Source organism: Pygoscelis adeliae, unplaced genomic scaffold, assembly GCF_000699105.1.
Source record: "Pygoscelis adeliae isolate BGI_AS28 unplaced genomic scaffold, ASM69910v1 Scaffold106, whole genome shotgun sequence".
Lineage (NCBI taxonomy): Eukaryota > Metazoa > Chordata > Aves > Sphenisciformes > Spheniscidae > Pygoscelis > Pygoscelis adeliae.
In genome coordinates this window covers 2,484,231-2,504,847 of record NW_008824939.1, presented here as the reverse complement: position 1 = coordinate 2,504,847, position 20,617 = coordinate 2,484,231, and the positions used below count along the sequence as shown (strand labels likewise).

The window sequence follows — 20,617 nt, the reverse complement described above, 5'->3', positions numbered from 1 at the left end:
GTTCAAGGCCAGGTTGGATGGGGCTTTGAGCAACCTGGTCTAGTGGAAGGCGTCCCTGCCCATGGCAGAGGGTTTGGAACTAGGTGATCTTTAAGGTCCTTTCCAACTGAAACCATTCTATGATTCTATACACAGAATGAATAAAATATTTAAAATTTTCCTCATGAAAGATAAACATTTAGAACAAACCTGAAGTCAGACAACTATTTAGACAGTATTATGGTCCACATGTGCAAAACTGCTCATTATTACCTTCCAATTTGCTATTTTGGGCATAGTCATTTAAGCCTCAAAGTAATGTTTTGCCCTTTCTTACAAGTAGTTGCTTAATTCCATGATTCAGATTCATTGTATTTAGCCTTACAGAAAGAACAACATGATCCCGTGATCCTTCCTTTGTGAAACAGCACGTCTGGTGAATTGGTACAAGGGGATTGTTCTACTGCAAGAAGTATAGCCGTTTCAGTAATCTAAAAAGAGCTTTTACCCTGAAACATAACTTCTCTAGAGAAACACTGCATTGATCAATTGCGTTCTGCTTGCATTTAACTTTGAAGTTTGCTGCTTCCACCTCAAATCTATTAGTATAGTGAAAGCTTGACTGCTTTTCCAAATAGATCAGTCCATCTTTAAAAAAAAATACTCATCTTGCCTGTACCCTTTAGGCTGAAATAGTTGCCTTAAAACACTACTACTACATAATGTATCATAGGTTTAATAGCACTTTATGCCATTGTCATACAAAAATTCTGTGTTACATACCTTCCATTGTGTTTGTAAGCATGCTGGCTATACTCATTGCTCTTTGCCTTGCACTAGGATCTGTTAGGTAGTCCATAGGAACATGATAAGAACTAGACCGCCTCTTTCTTAAGTCAGTTTCAGTAGTAGTGCCCTGAAAATAAAACACTGATAAAATAGCCTATTGATTGTTCATTTAATAACATTGTAAATTATTATAAAAGTATAATGGTTTAAAACACACTTCTGTCCTGCACCATGCTCCATTTATGTCATGGTTTTGCAGTAGACTAATGTATGCCTAACTTTGTATATAGCAAATAGTCGAATACATCAGTAGGATTGCTCTTGTGCTTAAAGAATATGTTTTTAAGTATTTTGCTGAAACAGGGCTAAGACATTAAAACAAATTTTAGACTATAAACAGTTTTTAGACTATAAAAAGTTCCACAATGCTTGTCAATGAGCTCTGCCGTAAATATCTTTCTAATCAGGCAGTGAAGTCCTTTCCTAAACATGAAAATGCACAGCCCACAGAGCTAGCAGTAAAAGCAGAAAGAGTAAGTGTATTTTCTTAAGATAACTCTTGATTTAGAATAAATTAGCAATTTCCTAGCACACGTTTTAAAAAAAAAAATTAATAATATTGACATCTCCCCCCACCACCCCCCCCCCCCCCCCGAAGCATTAACTATGTGACAGGAACACTATCACAACCCATGTAAATTGCACTATCAGTGTTATATCAAAAGTTTCATATATGGTCAGCGGGAAGTTAAATACTCATTTAATATATTCCATTAAGTAAATATAATAAATTTGTATTTTTTTTTCATTTTGATATCCCATCTGCTATACAAATACAGAATCTTCCAGTTAAGTCTTCAGTTAGCATAATGAATCAATGGGTATAAGACTACACATTCAATGGTTTGCTATGCTGTTCTGTTAATTCCCAGTAAATTAGCATGTATTTTCAGTTTCTACCTTAGCTTATAACTGGAATATATGAAAGGAGCATTCACAGCTTGGCCAGAAAGGGAATCATTCCCAAGTGACTAAATTTTGTAGAAACAGTAGCTGATCATACAGGGAGAGTACACCATGCCTGAGCTATTGCAGACTTCCTTACATTGCTAGCAGTGGCTGCTTTATCAATCATCACCTCTGGCAGAAGCTGTCCAGTAGGTGACGTCAGAGCTGGCGGCCCACCAACTAAAGAAACTACTCCATTGCAATCCACAGTGCTGTGCATCTTCCCATTTGCTGGAAGTGGAGGTACTGTCCTGGATGACCTACTGGCCTGACTAATATTACTGTTGCGCCGTTCACCATGTCTATGAGGAACAAAGAGAGAATCTCTTCTGCTCTCATTGTCTTCAAAAGTGCTGTGCTCATCATCAGCAAAGTCATTTTCTGATCCTACATCCTTTGCTCGACCTCTGAAGCTGAAAAGACTTGTTCTGCTGTTGCGCCTTGGGGAAAACAGGGAGCCACGAATGCTCAGCAAAGACTGTAGGCAAATAAAAACAATGATTATCAGATGAAAATCCTTTTAAATATAATGTTTTCATACAGGGAAAAAAACCACAGTGTTAATATGTCTTAAAGGGTAAGGTCATCTACAAAGAAATGAACTGGTACAGCCCCCCCCCAATACACTCCCTTTTGGATAGTAAACAAAGAGCACATAAGTGACAGACAAAGACTAGTTATTTTACTACTTTGGATATATGAAATCAATTGGTTTAATTAGAGTAAAAGAAACTGCTTGACAAAATTGTTTCCTCTGCCATTCTGCCTGTTTTATTACCAACTGTTCATAAACTGAATAAGCACATCTAGACACTATTTACCCCAGGTTGGCATTAGTCTGACAGGCTGAGTAAATAAAATTTTAGGCAAATTTCCTGTGACTCAGTCTGCACACAGAGGTAGCTCCCAAATACTGCCTAGTTTAAAAAACATACATATTTTTTCGGATACTAGTCAAGTAGGCCACAATAAGGTTTTTATTTCTTTTTTAAAGTCTTAACTATCCTGAATATGCAAAGATATGCCTGTAATTTTTGTACGAACAGTCGCACCCATCTTCATCAGTTTACCTGCATGAGAAAATTTCTGCTATGGGAGAATCTTTTCAGGATCAGAGTCAAAATAATGCTCTAATCTTGCAAATAATTACACATGTTCTTAACTTTAATTCATATCAGTGATTCTCTTGACTTGATTGATTAGCATTAGCACCTGATTTCACCCAAGACCTTTATGAATAGCAGAGATGATACATAACAAAGCAGTCTCTTTGTTTCTCTTCTGCAACTTATCTTTATGGACCTGAGCCCCACTGTTTTAGGTACTGCAAAATGCAGAACAAAAAGGCACTCTGCAAAGAACTTATCATCTAAGTGTAACACACAGATGGATACAAAAAGAGAGGGAATACAAGGAGGCAAAATTGATGGGTATGATAAACAGTGGTCTTAGCTCACCTGAAGTCACTTCCCTGTCAAGCTTTCTGTAGGCAGCATGGTAAAAGAGAGTTTTAAAGAGGGATTTGAGGAAAGCAATGAAGTGTTCTGTGCAAACTCATGGGAGCTTCTTCCAAGCATGAGGAGCAGCATACCAGAAAGAGCTCAAAGAAACTAGTTTGAAAATTTAACAGGAGGTTATGGATGCTGGCCATGGGTCAGTCAAAGCTGGGACTTGACTTGTTTACTGTAAGTAGACAAGGTGGGTTGGGAAGAACTTTAGGCACATATGTTTTATGGTATTAAAAAAATATCTTTAGGTAGATATGTTTACTAGCAGATTAGGTAAAAGCAATGAGATAGGTTAGTGCTCTTTGCAACAACATTCTCGATGAATACAGCAGTAACTGGGACATGGAAAGAGGTCCAAGTTAAAAATTATTCACAGTTGTGAGTCCAGAGTAGAGTTTAAAAAAAAAAAAAAAAAAAAAAAGAGAGAGAGAAGGGAACTAGCAAAAGGCCTTGTGGAAATCCCTTAGAAAACTGTCAAAGGGGTAAAAGGATCTTCTAAAGCACAACTAAACCAGGAGAATTGAGGAGACGAAATCATGAATGTTAGGAAGAATAAGTTTTCAAGAAGAACATAATGGTCAGTTACATTGAAGGCAAGTGAAATGTCAAGGAAAATATCGAAGATGAGATATAAACCTAAGTTTTGTCTAGGAAAAGATTATTAAAAACTGGTGAGTGGAATTTCTGTTTAGTGGCTAGAAGCCAGAGTGAAAAGGAACTAGGGTTGGAAAACCAGACAGGAGGGGATTGCTAGACTGTCATAGTAAACAGCTGTAAATGAACTTGGAGATGAAAAGGTAAGAGAAGCAAGTTGTATGGGGAATGCTTCGTTTCTTACAAGATGGATGAACTGAGCTGCAGTTGAATAAGGCTGCAGTTTGAATGAAGACACAAGCAAGGATAAGCACCTAAGGGATCAGATGGGTCTTCAACATGAAGTCAATGGATAGGTGTGAAAATTTGTATAAGAAACAGAATGAATCATGAATTAGCTAAATTCAGCAATGAAGTCTTACAGAGACTAGTTAGACAGTTAACAACGTAAAACGGTGGCAGACCATGGAGGGAGGAAATAAAAGGATGCAGTACTATTAGAAAAGGAAGTACGTTAGGAAGTAAGTACAAGGAGCAGTTAACTTGGCAGAAATAGGAGGCTAGAAACATTATACTCCCACCACAGTCTGGTCTAAGGAGGACAGTCCTTAATAAGAAAACACTGGATGAAGAGGTCTGAGCTTCTTTGAGAATGGGAGCCGGAGGAAGTGATACATGAAGAGAATATGGATGCTCATGATCTATTTAGGGATGAAACAGGCTTTCCAGAGACAGTAATAGAAGAGGATTAAAAAGGGAGGAATGAGTTTAGTAACAGTGACTAAAAAGAGGGAGAAAGCAAGTCAAAGACCAGGGAGAATCAAGAAGGTGAGGATAAAAGGAAGAAGCATATAGAGGCACACAAAGGGGCAGAAAAAGGACAGAATGGATGTGAGATCTGGACTTGAAGTGCTGAGGGGAGAGTTGGAGGTTGGCAAATGAAGAGGAGCTCTGAAAACTGAAGAAGCGATAACATAACAAAACTATCAAATGAAATAAATGTCTGGACGGGAGATGCAGATGGCACTCTCAGTCACTGGTGTTTCAATGTAAGAGAACACATGCAAGGACACATCGCCACAGATATTTCCACCTTCTTTAACATAACACAGTTAATGGTCTCACATCAATTACTTACTCAAATTTCACACAAACATTTAGGCAGTTTCTAATGGGTTTTTTTCATCCCAAATTTAGTACTTTTCTCATTTAAAACATGAAATTCCTTTGTATGTGTACACCAAATTTTGAAGCCACTGATCATGCTGAATACATCCATCTTGACGGGGAGATAGGTCCACTTTCATTACGAAACTTGAAATACAACTCATTTTAATTAACACACATTATTTTGATTTTTCACACATAAGTTCAGAATAAAACCAAAATCTCTCAAATTCTTATAGTTTCATCTTTGGCTGAAGGTATTAACTTGGTCATACTTTGATTTAAGATATTAAATAATCTGTGGTATCTTTTTCAAAAATTCACCAAACTACTTAACAGGGTTTTGTTTATATGATGAGTAGACAACAAAGGTGTTTAAGAGGTAATAATACTATGGTACCTGGTGGGGGGAAGAGAATCTCTTTTCGTATGTCAGTCTATTCCCCTCAATGGAAAGTCGGAAACCTTTCCTTTTGATGCTGTCCTCTGATTCAGATTTGTGAAATTCTTCCCCATCCTTCTCCTCGCCTTCAGATTGTTCTTTTTGCTTTTTTTTCTTTCTTCTATTCCTCCTCTCTTTAGCACTCTTTGAGCTCAGTTTTGATGCCTCAGAAGAACTTTCGGAGAATCCACCTATTCCACCTACTCCACTATAATCTCTTGAGTCAGCTGCTGCAGCTGCTGCTGCTGCCGCCTATACGTACAAGCACATATGCAGTTTACAACATTTATACAAACACACATCACTCACTATTTTAAATTTATTGCCATTCTTAAAAAAATAGTGATTTTGAAATAAAAGCAATGATCCCACTTCACTGAACCCAGGCTATCATAAGAAGTATAATTTGTGAAATACCACAGGAACCATAATTTGCCACTGCTCCATAAACCAGGAGTTAGAGCAGCCCGAGGGAAAACTGTGCTGTCAGAGAACCAAGTTAACAAGCATCTGTTTTAGATTGGAGCAATATGTTGCAATGAATTTTTCACCTGAAATACTATGTAAAAGTAAGGAATCAAGGCTCAAACCACAGGAAAAATCCGTTAACAGGAAGCAACACTTTCTTAGACCATTTTGCTGGATTTTGAATACTCTAGTCTATTAAAATTGTGGTGTAACATTGTTTATCTCAGTTTTGCAAATCATAATCAGAGATTTTAATTAAACTGCAGGCTATTAGAGACCTGTTTCTGTTTGAAGTTTTGAACATTTGTGGAGCATTTGATTAACATTTATTTACAAGTAAAAAAAACCCACAAACCAACTAACCAAACAAACAAAAAACCCCTATTGCTGACTTCAGTCATGTGCTTACATGGAAGACATAGTTCAAGTTCTGCTCTGTGTGGCCATGTGCCAAGCAGACATTGTTAATTATCCTATTAAAGATTTCAGAGTCTTCAAAAAATGAAAAGGAATTTCAAAGCAGTATGTAATCATGATATCTGTACCACAGAAGCATTTTCTCCAGTTTCTCCACTTTTTCCAGTTTTCTTTAAAACTGGAATGCTATGGCTTTCTGCTGTGAGAGCTGGGGAAGGAGTAGAAAAAGCCAAATGTTGCTGAAGCAAAATATTTCTCCCACAGCACTTACAATCATTTTGCTTCTGTTACTTATATAAGCAGAATTCCTGTTGGTTTTTTTTTCCCCCACATCTCCATCTCTATTTCACAGAATCACAGAATGGTTGAGGTTGGAAAGGAACCTCTGGAGGTCATCGTGTCCAACTCCCTGGCACAGACAGGGTCACCTAAAGCAGGCTGCCCAGGACCATGTCCAGATGGCTTTTGATTATCTCCAAGGATGGTGATTCCACAAGCACTCTGGGCAGCTTGTTCAGGTGCTCAGTAAAAAAAGTTAATTTCCATCTCCAATTTGAAAATCCAGTATTTTAGCCTATTGGTTATAATTTTTATCACAAATTAACAGGTTCACTCAAGCCAGCAGTAACAGTGCAATGGAAAACATTAAAGATTGTTTGCAAAACGAAGGAATTTATAAGACTGGAGGTAATACATTGTTGAGAGGAGGGGAGTAAAAGTATACGCATATGTGGACATAAAGCATCCGATCACAATCATGAATGGAAGAAGGAATTTTACTTTACAGGGATACCTGAGCTTCTTCCTGTTGCTTTTTCAGTTGTTCCAGCATTTGCTGAAATTCTGCTTCTTTCTGTTCTGCTTCTTCCATGGTTGCTTGATTCTGTTCTTCATAGGCCATGGCGACCACAGCCAGGATCAAGTTAATCAGGTAGAAAGAACCCAGGAAAATGACCAAAACAAAAAATATCATGTATGTTTTCCCAGCAGCACGCAGTGTCTGGGGAAAAAGAGATAACACACATTTTTAGCAGACTTTTAAATACTGTTGCATAATATGATAGCATCTGTGTTATAATCTATAAATACATTATAAGATTGCTTTGTGTTAGCACAAGATTATTTAGTTACTTTTTCCATATGCAAATAGTATTATATTCTGGCTACATGTGCAAAAATTCAAGTTTTGTGTCTATTATGGTCAAGGTAAATAAGATTCTGTAGCTTGAATACTTCAGAACTTCTACCAATGACAATCTGTAGTAGCAGTTGCTGCCCCCACTATATGTCTATATTATAGCCTTTAAATCTAACAGTAGCGGGGGCACTAACCAGCATCTTACCTTCTTGTCTCATCAGTCCCAAACTACAATGCCACAAAGACAGTGCAGTATACAAAATGTCATGCTGCACAACATCACTGTCCTTCAGGTTAAGGGTACGTGTAGTTCAGGGACAAGATGTAACCTTTTCAAAGACAACATATTTGTACTAGACTGCAAACCAATTTAACTAGCATCTACTTACAGTGTGTTTGGGTAAGAAGCTTTAACAACTTAAGTTCATTTACTCATTTGTGAAAAGAAACAATAATGCTTAACCACCTTCATAAAATAGCAGTTATTTCTTATTATGTATTTGAGTAGCACATAGAAACCTAAATCATGAACAAGGCCTCTATTGTTTTAGACAGCTTACATATATGAAATAAAAGATGATTTCTGTCCCAAAGGCCTTAGGGACACGTGAATGAAAATAACTATGCAAGTACTATGCAGTAATGGTATTGGTGATGGTGCTGTTTGTTTTAGTATGTCCTCACCAGCTGGTAAAGATTCTCCCAAAAGTCCTGAGTCATCAATCGAAACAGTGACAAGAATGCCCAACTGAATGTATCAAAACTTGTGTAGCCATAGTTGGGGTTTCTACCAGCTTTCACACATATATATCCTTCTGGACATTGACTACAAAAGAAGAGGAAATGCTATTTTTAACAACTACTCTAAATTACGATATGCTATAGTAAATCACAAAATTGTTCAGGAGTACCAGTTGCTAATGCACTTATGAACAAGTAAAATTTTATTCTACATGCCTAAGATAAAAATATATGTCTTATTGGTTTTCAATTTTTAATTCCATCTCCTAATGATATTTCAATGCTTTAATAATATAACTAATAGCAATCTACCCTTCCCCGCAATTTGTCATATCAACACATCTCTACCAGGACAAGAGAAGAACGTCAACTAGCAAGCTGGCAGCAACATTTATGCACATAGCATTCATGTGGTAACCTTTACAAAATTAGCCTAAGATGCTGAAGAAAGTGCCTGTGTAAACTCAATCACATAGATGGTTATATTTAGGTATAGCTTCAGTTGCAAAACATTGGTAATTTGCGACTCTACAGTACAGTTGATACTAAAGTTGACCACCTGAGCTATTCTAAGTAGCTAATTATTTTTTCTTGATGCGTAATGAAAAATGATGACTGTTTTCTTACCCTGCATCTGAGCTATTGCCACACAGCAGAGCATCATTTTGTCCTTCCAAGAAGTAGAAATGATCTGTTTTTTTAAAAAATAAACAAAAACGGTGATGAGAAAGACATCATTTATACCTAATGGAAATTGAGCAATGATATAGACTTTTACACTTTCAAGAAATAAGCAGAGCTAACAAACAGTTTAACTGAAATATGTAACTATTAGGAATTAAAAAAGCATGGAAAATACTGTTTTGACAGGAAAATTACTTGCTATAGAGTCTTGAAGTTGGCCATTCTTTAGAAAATAGAAAGGTAGTTGTACAGCTAACTCTCAGTAACCTACCCAAATGAATAAGATACAATGGGTAGATTACCAAATTGTGTATGTCAGCAAATGAGTGAACAAATACCAGGAAAACAAGACAAAGGATGAGGGCAATTCCCTGCCTTTGTTCATGTATTTTGATATATACCATTTAGTGTTATTCATTTAGAATTATTCATTACATACTATTTTATCCAAACATTACTTCAAAAAGTACTGACATTTTTGCAGCATGAAAACACAACACAACATGCATAAGAAATTGCTAACTGGATCTTGACTTGATCAGCTGAGGGACAAACCAAGCTTTTATTGTACATTACAAAAAATTACTACACCAAATTCTATAGCAGAGGAATGTACTTTTGTTAATAGGCTAACTATTAAAATGAAGAAAAAGATAATTTAAAGAGATGGAAGTCTTAAAAGGCCCCGGCATGTTCTTGTCTTTTCTTTGTTCTGCTTTGAGGCAGAAAGGGAAAACCAATTTGCCATCAATTCCTAGTTTGGGATTCTTACGGTAAAATGGGAATCTCTAGTGGAGATTTTTGGGTCAGGTGGCATATTAAGCTAAAGTTGCCAAAATTAGGTATGTTCTGGCTGTTCCCAGGAAACAGATGGTTCCTTGAGATTCACTGCCAGCTGGCATGGACTAGCTTAGTTGGCATGAACTGACTGAGGGCTAATGCTAAAGAGACAAGCAGGGAATTGCAACCAGTTCCTACTGACTGCTTCTACTCTGTCACCACCAGTATACGATAGAGACAGCATAAAATCTGCTTATTTTAAAGGGAGAGAGAGAGATTATATACATAATTTATGCATCTGCAATCTATTCTCAGGTATCAGATAAGAAAACAGTGGATTTTCAGACATTCCAGTGCTCACATAGTCATGCCCCGTCAGAGATCTAACCCCTACCTAAAAAGCTTAAAAAGTTTAAAGATGCAGATAGGCACCAAGCTGGATTTTCAAAATTGTCTGTGGGCCTAATTCACATTCGTATGTGGCACAGCTCCTCCTCTGGTAAGCAGAGGATCCAGTTAAACTGTCCAGTCAGCTCAACTCTCAGCCCACTATTTTGGAAAACATTTAAATAATACATTTTTCAATACAAAGATGATAATGATAAAGTAATAAAAATAGTCAATATGAGTTTATAAAAAATATGCCATATATAAAACTATTCCTGTCTCGTGCCAACTAAATAACAGGACAACGGTCATGGGTACAAGTCAAGTCCTATATGACACTTTCATAAGCAAATAAAGGAGATATGTTCTGGCTGGAATCATCGCAAAATACTTGAAAAAAGATTCTCAGAGAGCATTTGCCAGTGGCCCAATGTCAATTCACATGGGCGTCTTTCTGAAGATCCTCCAGGGATCTGTGCTGTACATGGTTTTCATAACAAGTTTCACTACCAACTTAAGACATGAAATAATAGAAAAAACGCATCAAGCATTCTGAAGACATCAAGCTAGGAGAGAAGATGATTGAAATTTAGAATGACCTTTACAAACTGACAAGTTGATCCAAAAGCAATTGGACTTTTTTCAACAGACGAGTGGAAAATGCTACAGTTGACAAGGCAAAATCAAATACGTAAATGCAAAATAGACAGGATCTGGCCACAGCCACTGCTGTACAAAAAGACGCAGTGACTGTCATGAACCGCAAGTTGACTGTGAATCAACAATACGGTGCTGATATAAAAATTATGTAATTTTGAGATGTGTTAATAGGAATGTTCCATGTATGGCACATGAGGTAATTACTTCTAATTTGTACTTTTATTAGAGGAGTAAGTACCAGATTTGAGCATCTCATTAAAAACAAACAAACAAACAACAAACACACACCCAAAATCCCAGACAAATTGGGAAGAGTCCAAAAAAGAAAAAAAAAAGTGAAAATAGGTATAGAAAATGCAAAACAGAAAACAGGCTTGCTTGGTTTAGAAAAGAACAGAAATAAAGAAGATAACAGTTTTAAAATATCATAAAGACTAATATAAAGTAGTCTATGATAATCTTATTTCTAAGTCCACAGAAGTAGTAATATATTCAATCTGAAATTAGGAAAATTTAGGTCAGATATTTAGAAAAAACTTCCTATTTGCGTGATGTAGTACCAGAAGCAGCTAAAGGGGAATGGAATGGAATCTGTTTTTCAGATGTTTTTAAGAATAGGTTATCATCCAAAATCGTCTCCAAGATGACGTTTCTATGATACTACAAGCATGCTGAGACGGTAAGTATATTAAAAGATTATAAGGCAATGAGACTTAGATCCAAAAGCATTTAGCTGTTAAAATGAGGTTTCCTAACTTTCAGTGATACAGGCATCAGTTACAACATTTATACAGGCTTCATAAAAAACCTAAGATTATGCCTAAATACAAAGTTAAAACCCTAAATACACTAAAATAAATAGGAGAGACTGGATAAATAGGAGAGACTGAAGCTATTTACCACTGTGAAAGACAGAATAGCGATATACCATAGATATGTTCAGAGTAGTTCTATCTGAATTTTAAAACAATTTTTGTTAACACAGTAGTGACATTAACCACCCAAAATGCTGAAAATACTGTGTTATGAGGTACAAAGGAGACCAAAATGCTAATTTCTTGATTTTCCACAGATAAGAAACAAATTAAAAGACACATAATATGGAATCTAGTTCTTATTTTGCTAGAATAAGAAGCATGGGATAAATTATCAGTACTCTCATAAAGGTATGTCTGTGCGGTGCAAGGGAGTGTGGTGCAGAGACACTCACCAAGTTCCAGAAGAAACAATGCAGCTGCATTTACATGCTATGGCAGGATTCATGAGCTACCTGATGTTCAAATATGGATTTATGATATTGGGTGTTATCTTGCACTAATGCAGCTATATGATTTCAGAGTCCCTATTAGGACTGTCACACTATTTCAGGAGGCTTGAAGCTAGCATGGAAATTTCTGCTTTGTGCTGCAATGTGGATTTACTCTAAAAGTCATATTCAGTAAAAGGTAAAAAGATATTTTCGTACCAAGTACAATTATTATGAATATGTTAAACTACATTATGACTGTTCTTTTATTTACTACACAAATGAGTGCTTTTATGTCTCTTGGCCAGATTACACCATTTTAATTGCAATGGAAAGATACTGATACTTTTGTATCTGTTTTAAAAAATTCCAGAAAATCAATGCAGTAGATGATATAATTAACTCTTACTTCTGTCTTCGATGTACTCATCCCAGTTAAATGTTGTCATTGTTGTATTAATAAATGTACCATTTTCACCTACAGAGCTATTAAAGTAGGAAATAACAGTTGTTTCAAAAGTAGAATTGTCTGGTGGCCACTGCAGGCATTTATTCCTCAAGTTGCCCATGAACAGCTGCAGCCCTATTAGTGCAAATACACTCAGACAAAACACAGTCAGGATCATTACATCCGAGAGCTTCTTCACAGACTGAATTAGGGCTCCCACGATAGTCTTCAAGCCTGCAAAGAGAAAAGATTTTTATTATGATGCTAAACAGATACTAAACACACAAAAAAATCATGTGATTTTTCCTGACAAGATAAAGATTTCATGCAAAATGACAACTAAATGAGTCTAATATTTATGACAATAATTTTCATGAAAAGCCTTATTACTTGTGAAGATGAATGAAAAGCTGTAAGTTTATGCTTATTTTATAGTGTACAGAAATAAAAAGTAGATAATACCAAACACATTGTTTATGCCAACACAAGTGATTTTATTACTCATGCTATATCTCAACCCTACATAGAAAAGCATTGTTCGCTTTTGCTGATGCTTCTTGCCCAAACCTTTCTTAGATGAACCTTTTAAAAAGTATTCTGCATTAGTAAACCCATTATAAAGACATTACAAGTGCATATTTGAATGATATCCTCATAATAATCTTCTTACAATATAAGCGGGGTGGTGGTTTGGAGAAGAAAGACATCTTTAAAACAATACCCCATGCATGGCCCATGCTATCCTTTAGAGTTTAATTTTTTATACATGACTTAAAACTGAATTAAGTTGCTATATCAAGTGCCTGCAATAGATGATAAAATTTGCATCAGTATGAAAGCTTAAGATTAACTTATATTTAAAACATGTAAAGGAAAGCTTGATGTCATAAGATGCAAATCACATAGGCTGTTTACTGCAAATATCTCATGCAAGAATTTGTTAAACTCAAAGGCTGATTTTTTTGAAAAGAAAATACAACTAATATAAGAAAAGCAAGAATCAATTTAAATGAAATTATGTCTTGATTCCTGCTTTTTTATTTTGTTAACAATGGGTAGCAAACAAGGCGTATGCTTTAAAAATGTGAGTACAGCCTTTGTGGAACAAAAGTCAGCCTCAGTGTTTAACCTAGCTCTCACCTGGAATGACTGATATTGTTTTCAAAGCTCGGAGAACTCTGAATGTTCTCAACGCTGAGACATTGCCCAGGTCCACAAACTCTGTCACATATCTGTAATAGGGGAGTTCACACACAAACACAATGACAGCACACAAATAACAGTTGGAGATACGAGGGGCCTAACACCTTACACCAACTACTTCTTACCTGGGATTACAGAAATAGTTTTCAAAGCTCTCAATACTCTGAAAGTTCGAAGAGCTGAAACATTGCCTAGGTTTACAAATTCTGTTACATACCTGTAGGATTAAATCACAGTTACTCAGAATTGAGGCAGATTTTATCCTGTTTGCTTGGGTCTTTGATCAAGACCTCTTCACCGTTCACTGTATTTTGCCTGTGTTATAAATATGCTTCTGACCATAAAATTAAATTAAGTTTTATCAAAATAAACCACATCATTGACTTGATGTTTGAAACCTAATTCGGTCAGCTTATAGCAGGAAGTCAAAAGGATTCCTTTAATTCTGGTATGTAAAAAGGAGACAGGATATGAACAGTTCAGGCTGATGGCATTCACAATCCTAACGGGCTGGCACACCATGCTGGCCTCTGCAGCACATGCTTAGTTAGAAATACTAAAATGTGTAAAAGAGGTAGAAGAAACATATTGAAACTGCAGGAAGTCCAGGCTCCAAATGTTCTGGCTGACAAAATACGAGGCAATTTTAGTCACTAATTTCATGCTATCAGAAATATTTAAAAAAAAAAAAAAAAGTAGAAGACTTACGCAAATGTAATGACAGTGAAATCTAGCCAATTCCATGGGTCTCGAAGAAATGTAAAATCTTCTAAACAGAAGCCCCTTGCAAGAATTTTAATAAGTGATTCAAAGGTATAAATTCCAGTGAATGTGTATCTGAGGAAAATATGCAAGACAGAGTTTATAGAAACACATACATGTTATCATTACACATTATGCTCTCTAGTTGCTTTATTCTCAGCTTCTTTAAGTGGCATAAGAATTTGATGGAAGTTACAACCAACTTTAAACATCTGCAGAATTTATACCATAAGGATGAAGGAGGAATCAAATTATGATTAAAAGACTAAATGACAACCCATAGCTTAAGTTCAAATTCTATAATCTATACCACCAAGACAGTTGCAAAATTCCCTGGTTACTTCACTGGTGCATGTTTATGTCCAGTCTGAATCCATATTACAACCAAACACATGGATGGATTATGTTAGGATATCAGAAACTGCTTCCAGACTAAAAATTTCTTTTTTCAGTGTTATCTTTATGCTGAAATGTTGCTTAGTACCATGAGCTGGCAATGTGCCAACCCTCATCAGCCCTCATCGACTTTGTTACAGAGTAGGTGTATCCAGTACTTCACCTTCAGCAAGACAGGCATAGTACCGGAATGAAACGAGTGTTTTCAGATGCAAAATCCTGTGCAAAAACAATGAAAAATATTTACAAATGCCAGCAAAATGCAGCTACTAATTTTGACTAAAAAATGTGGTTGAAATGTAAAAAGTAAAAATATTTAATTCTGGCATTCTGAGTAATTTCAATTTTCTATCTCCGAATTATGTCACCTTGAAATTTAGTTTCATTTATATCTTTAATGGAAAGAATTCAAATTAAAACTCCTTATAAGGCTTGAAAGGTTTTCAGACTTGAGCCAACCTGAAACCAATTTCCCAAGGTAAATTTTGTCAGTTCAATTACTAAACCAAAAATTTATTTCATGCACAACTTTACTCAACAGATGAGGAGGAATCCTGTTGTATATCTAAATGGCACAATATAATAACATGAAGAAATATTCAAGCTAGCTATCTTTATTCATAAATATTTACTATATGCTAGACATCCTGAATACATTTATGTTCATATTGAACTCAAAATGAGAATGCCTCCACTGACTTTAATAGCCCTATGATTTCACTTTTGATTACTGAAGATTAAACAGGTACATATCATCCAAAGCAGTTAGGAATGAAGAAGAAGCAGAAGCATAAAATGCTATTGCAAAAATGAAGCACCACGAAGAGCAGTGTTTCACACTGTGGTCTACAGCCTTGGAACTATCACAAAATCTGCACCAATTGTATATTGGCACCAAGTAGTTGACATCATATTGCACCTTTTCTCTTCCTATCAGAAGAATAGCCAACCACTTAAACACTTTTTCAATAGGTTATTTTTCATACAAGCTTTCCATTGTTAGATCGTCTTTGGTAAAGGAAAGCTGCACTATGATGAACATAGCCATCCGCTAGATGATCCCTTTATCTGTAACGGTTATTGCAATAGAGATGGAAGAGTGTATTTCCCCACATTCTTGCACAGACATAACATAGAATGCAGTGGAAAATATTTATAATCCACTTTTTTGCGTGGTCATAAGACTAGCTTCTCTTCTTACATTCCCCATCTAGTACTGCAAACAGAGGATGGCATTGAACAACTTGTAATGAGGGAAGTGTTGTAAAATATATGTATTTAATATTACACAGAAGAAACTATCATCAGAATAGCTGTTGAAAGGATATGCCAACAAGGTAGCTGCTGCCAGTGGATGCCATCCTAATATAAAATAATTTACAGCAGTTTATTTCAGATTACTGAATATTTTTCAGAGAAAATCCATTTAACTTACTCTACATTCTTTGTCCAGTCTGGAGGGTTACTCATGGTCATAAATACACAGTTGGTCAAAATAGTGCACATGATAAGCATGCTGAATAATGTATGTTAAGAGTTAAGGAATGTAAGCCAGAAAATCTCACAAAAAGAGTATCAAATAACACGCTGCTTTGGCAGATTTCCACTATCAGGAGCTATTTATCCCTCCACTGCTCTGTTAACACTCAGGGAAAAGCCCTGAATATGTTAAAGCTTCCACAGTCACTGCTTTATAGCTAAAACAGAACAGTCGCATAATAAAAATTAAAAAACCCCAACCCTTAATTTTAAGAAGACCTTAGACGATTTTTTCTTTTGAATAAAAATGTGGAAGTTTGAAGTAGTAGCTCCTATAGTTTAGTGGAATAACACAAAAAGCATTTGTTTGGGATGATCTAAACAAATCTGATCTACTTCATGCATACAAAACAGTGAAAAATAAATTTTCTTCATTTTTCTTCTTTTATGTTTCACCATAAAATTTGGCCTGTATCAACATTTTTGCTTATCATTATAATACATATATTGAAATCTAGTTATCACATAGTAGGAGAGAGCATAGGGAAATTTTAGGGAGAAAATTATTTTATTACTGTTTGCTTTATATATGGCTTTTGTAATATAAACGTTGGTGGAGGGGAATGCAAATTTTATTCTTAAAAAAAGAAATCTAAAAAGAATTCCAGAACAGGTCCAAGTCATAAATAACTTCATTGATTTTAACAGAACTGCTTTGGATCTACAACCTTTCACTCTCAGGACTGATGACATTCTTAGAAATGAAAATACAAACACCAAAATGAAAACAACATAAATGATGCACAAAATGTCCACATGATGGCACCATCATCTAAAACTAGAAAGAGGACAACGCTCGATTTTGAGAAGAGCTTTAGCTTCTGTAACTAAAATGCAGGTTCACACGGTGCTCCTAAATAGAAATCCAAGTATAAAGGGGTGGGAAGTACTGTGAGGTTCCCCTCACGAAGTGTTCTTTGCATGTCTACATTAATGAAAAAAACCTTCAAGCAACAGTAAACACCTCTGCCTTCTGAACTGTCAAACAACTGTGGTATTACACTCAAGAATTCTTTGGGTTTTCTGCTCAGTAAATATATTTCAAATCCTTTACTCAGAATCTAGCTTCTCACTATATAATTCATATATGAACAGAGCAGAAGAGAAAGAAAGGTATTTTAAAACCCATAAAAAATAACGTGTTATACGAGTGTTTCACAAGCCTGTATTTTACATAGGCTTTCAAAATCCTTTTTGATGAAATGTCCTCTCAGAGCTGCAAATCCTCACTATTCTTTCATCAGTGGAGAAACAACTAGAATATACCTTCTCACAATTTTAAACATTTTTTAACATTCTGACTTTGGTGACTCTAGCTCTTTACCACCATCTCAGTCCCATGATCTTCCATTATTCCGTGCAATTGAATAATGTCTATAACATGATAAGGAGTGTCATGTAACTGACAAATTATTATTCGTAGTGACACCTGTAGCAAGCAAATACGAAATAGGCTATGTAGTGTCATGACTGATTCTGAAGTAATTTGTAGCCTAGCCATGGATAACAACATCCAACCATCCATCTGATAATTACCATTGTAATTATCAGACTTCCATTATACCAAGATTTAAAAAAATCCTTTCAAGATTTATTCTACATGATCTTAGGATCCCTATATGTAATGCTACACAAAACTGCTTTCAGTGTGCTTATGTTAGACTCTTGTAAAATATAAGTGTGCAAACATTTGTATTTGTTCCTTAAGTAAGCAGACTTGCTGAAGTCAATGCCCTCATTGCTCGTATCAGCATTTGGGATCAGACCAGTGGGATGCCTACTATAGTCAGCTATCGAAACACTGAAAAAGACAAAATAATAGGTAAGTCATTATGATCATTTAGCATTGCAAATCTCTATCAGCAATGTGGAAATCTCACAATCTACTTGAAGACTGAAATTAAAACTTCTACAGGATTATGACTGCATAATGCAATAATGATCAAGAAATAAAATAGACAGGTAAAATACATACAGGACTGAGAATGTATAATAAAACAAGAAACCTAAGCTGTTTTATCAACCTATCCTTCTGCAATTGTGGTCTGAATCAGAAAATGAAAAGGAATAATGAAATCATATTTTCACTAAATATTCATGCAAGCACAAACCTGGGATCAAAGATTTGATTTTTAACACAAAGTGTCAGTGAAGAACTGAAAGTATTTTGAACAATGTATCTGCAGTTCATGAAAAATGTGGAGGAGAGGAAAAGATGAAAAAAGATGTGATGATTATAGGAAAAATAAGAGGAAAGGGAAAAAATAGGTGGGGGAAGAAAAAAGACACAGGAAGAAATTGCAAAGGACGATGACTGTTTGTCTGGCTTCTGGTATTACTATATTAAGACCCAGCAATGAACACAAATATAAAAAGGGACTAAGAAAAAGAACAGAAGACAGAAATAGTAGAGAAAAGAGGGACAAAGCACTATAGATCATATTGATCCTGGGACATGTGCCAGAGAATGATTTAAATACTAAGTAACGTCTCATTCACTACAGTTTTAGACTAACCACTTGAAAAGGATATGAATGTACCAAAATCTTAATAGCTATTTTTCTAAGAGGATTGAAAGGAGTTAACATGTACAGGGCAGAGGTGGCACTGAATCGGAATATTGCCTTCCCTTTATTCAATACTATAAAGGTCTGGAAAAAGAAACACAGAATGAAAAATAGCATTGAAAAGATACCAAGTTACAAACAAGTTACACGTTCAAACCCAGAATAATTTTCATCATTAATCATATTTGGTCAAACTCTTCTTCCATTTACACCTCCCCCAGAATCACAATCCCCTTGTCCAGTTCACACATAGTAGAGTCCAGCGAAATTACTATAAATATAATTGCATGAAAACATTTAAGTTTATTTAGAAATCATAAGGAATCCTGGTATTGCTAGCTAGAAAAAAAAGACAGTTATATAAGGTACAAATGTATGTAATATTTGAATAATTAGGATACTTTTTGTACCTTATAATATATACACTGAGGTACGTAACTTTAAAAAAAATGAGAGCCATTAAAACTTCAACATTCCCTGAATCAAATAACCAGCATTAATTATCATGTCAAAGTACTACAACAATAGTACTACAAAGTGATCTAAATTTCAAGAGTGATCTTCATGAAAATAAGGAAATTGAGAATGTTCAATAACCAGATTTTCAACATAACACTAATGTACTGGATAGTTTTTGCTGTACTCTAAGAAAAGAATAACATATTGCTTCTCTTTTCAACTATCTCTCGTGAGAGTTTCATACCTGCAATTCTGTCTATTTTTCTTACGTCATGCTTTACTTTAACCTAATACAGAATTCAATAATCCATGTACTTTCACTGTCTCTCCACAGTTTCAGCAATAACACATGCATACTGCCAACATTAAAAAAAGGATTTATAAATGTAATCGTTTTCTTAAAACCTGGGAAATAAAGAAGAATAAAGCCTTGATTTAACATGCAGTAAGTTTTTAAATTATTTAGATTTCCATGCATTTGGGGAAATTCCTATCTATTTCTGTCATGTCTTCTTTCTACACATGGGTGAAAGTTCATGCTCATTGAATGTAAGTGGATCTAGCTAGCATTGTGGCAGCCCTAAAAAGCCCAAAGGGAACATAAGCCATGCAATCCTGGAGCACTGCCAGTAGTCATGATCTGCCTCAGCTGGAATCAGAGGGCAGCATTTGTAATGATTATGCTCTACTTTCTGAGCAGGTGTGCCAAATACAGCAGCTGAAATCCTGAAAACACAATGCCTCCCTCTGCCTGAAATCATAAATTTCACCTTTTCCAAACTGAATGTGTTTGCATTCCCAGATACCCATTGATTCTCAAGCCATACTTTGGTCCTTTATTGTAGAGGAGAAAGGATTGGTCTGCAATGTGCTATCTTTGCTACCATTGCTTTTCAACTCTATTACTATTCTTCCTGGAGTCCAAGAAAATCTGCCCTCAAATTAGAGTTTTTCAAATGTTTTCTGTTTCCTTTACACTGACAAAACGTCTGATGAAGCACCATTTGTGCAATGCTGACTCATCAAGACATATTAAAAAATTAAAAGGGAGCCTGACCTAAACAAGGATGTTCAAAGATATGCAAAGAACACCAAGAAAAATAATAGGAGAAATTATGATTGCAATGCACGTATAGTTTGGAGTCTTACATCTCCCACTAGAAACCACTATGCTTTTGGAAAAGATCAAGACAACTGCTATGCATTTCTCAATCAGGAACAAGCAATTCAGCAGG

General features: G+C 35.6%; 1 protein-coding gene across 3 annotated transcripts in view; it reads right to left on the bottom strand.

The window, feature by feature from the left end:
- SCN2A (sodium channel, voltage-gated, type II, alpha subunit) overlaps positions 1 to 20,617 on the bottom strand; it is a 56,169-nt gene that overhangs the window by 33,720 nt on the left and 1,832 nt on the right. The window contains exons 2-12 of one of the 3 annotated variants that reach the window (XM_009325396.1): positions 18,889 to 19,007; positions 16,253 to 16,342; positions 14,368 to 14,496; positions 13,785 to 13,876; positions 12,418 to 12,690; positions 8,879 to 8,942; positions 8,195 to 8,336; positions 7,166 to 7,372; positions 5,446 to 5,739; positions 1,874 to 2,254; positions 763 to 895 (exon numbers count right to left, since the gene is read on the bottom strand). In XM_009325396.1, the coding sequence (XP_009323671.1) occupies positions 763 to 895; positions 1,874 to 2,254; positions 5,446 to 5,739; positions 7,166 to 7,372; positions 8,195 to 8,336; positions 8,879 to 8,942; positions 12,418 to 12,690; positions 13,785 to 13,876; positions 14,368 to 14,496; positions 16,253 to 16,342; positions 18,889 to 19,007 (1,924 nt within the window). Of the gene's footprint in view, positions 1 to 762; positions 910 to 1,873; positions 2,255 to 5,445; positions 5,740 to 7,165; positions 7,373 to 8,194; positions 8,337 to 8,878; positions 8,943 to 12,417; positions 12,691 to 13,784; positions 13,877 to 14,367; positions 14,497 to 16,252; positions 16,343 to 18,888; positions 19,008 to 20,617 lie in introns of all 3 variants that reach the window. The other 2 variants (XM_009325397.1, XM_009325398.1) reach the window with 2 other exon arrangements.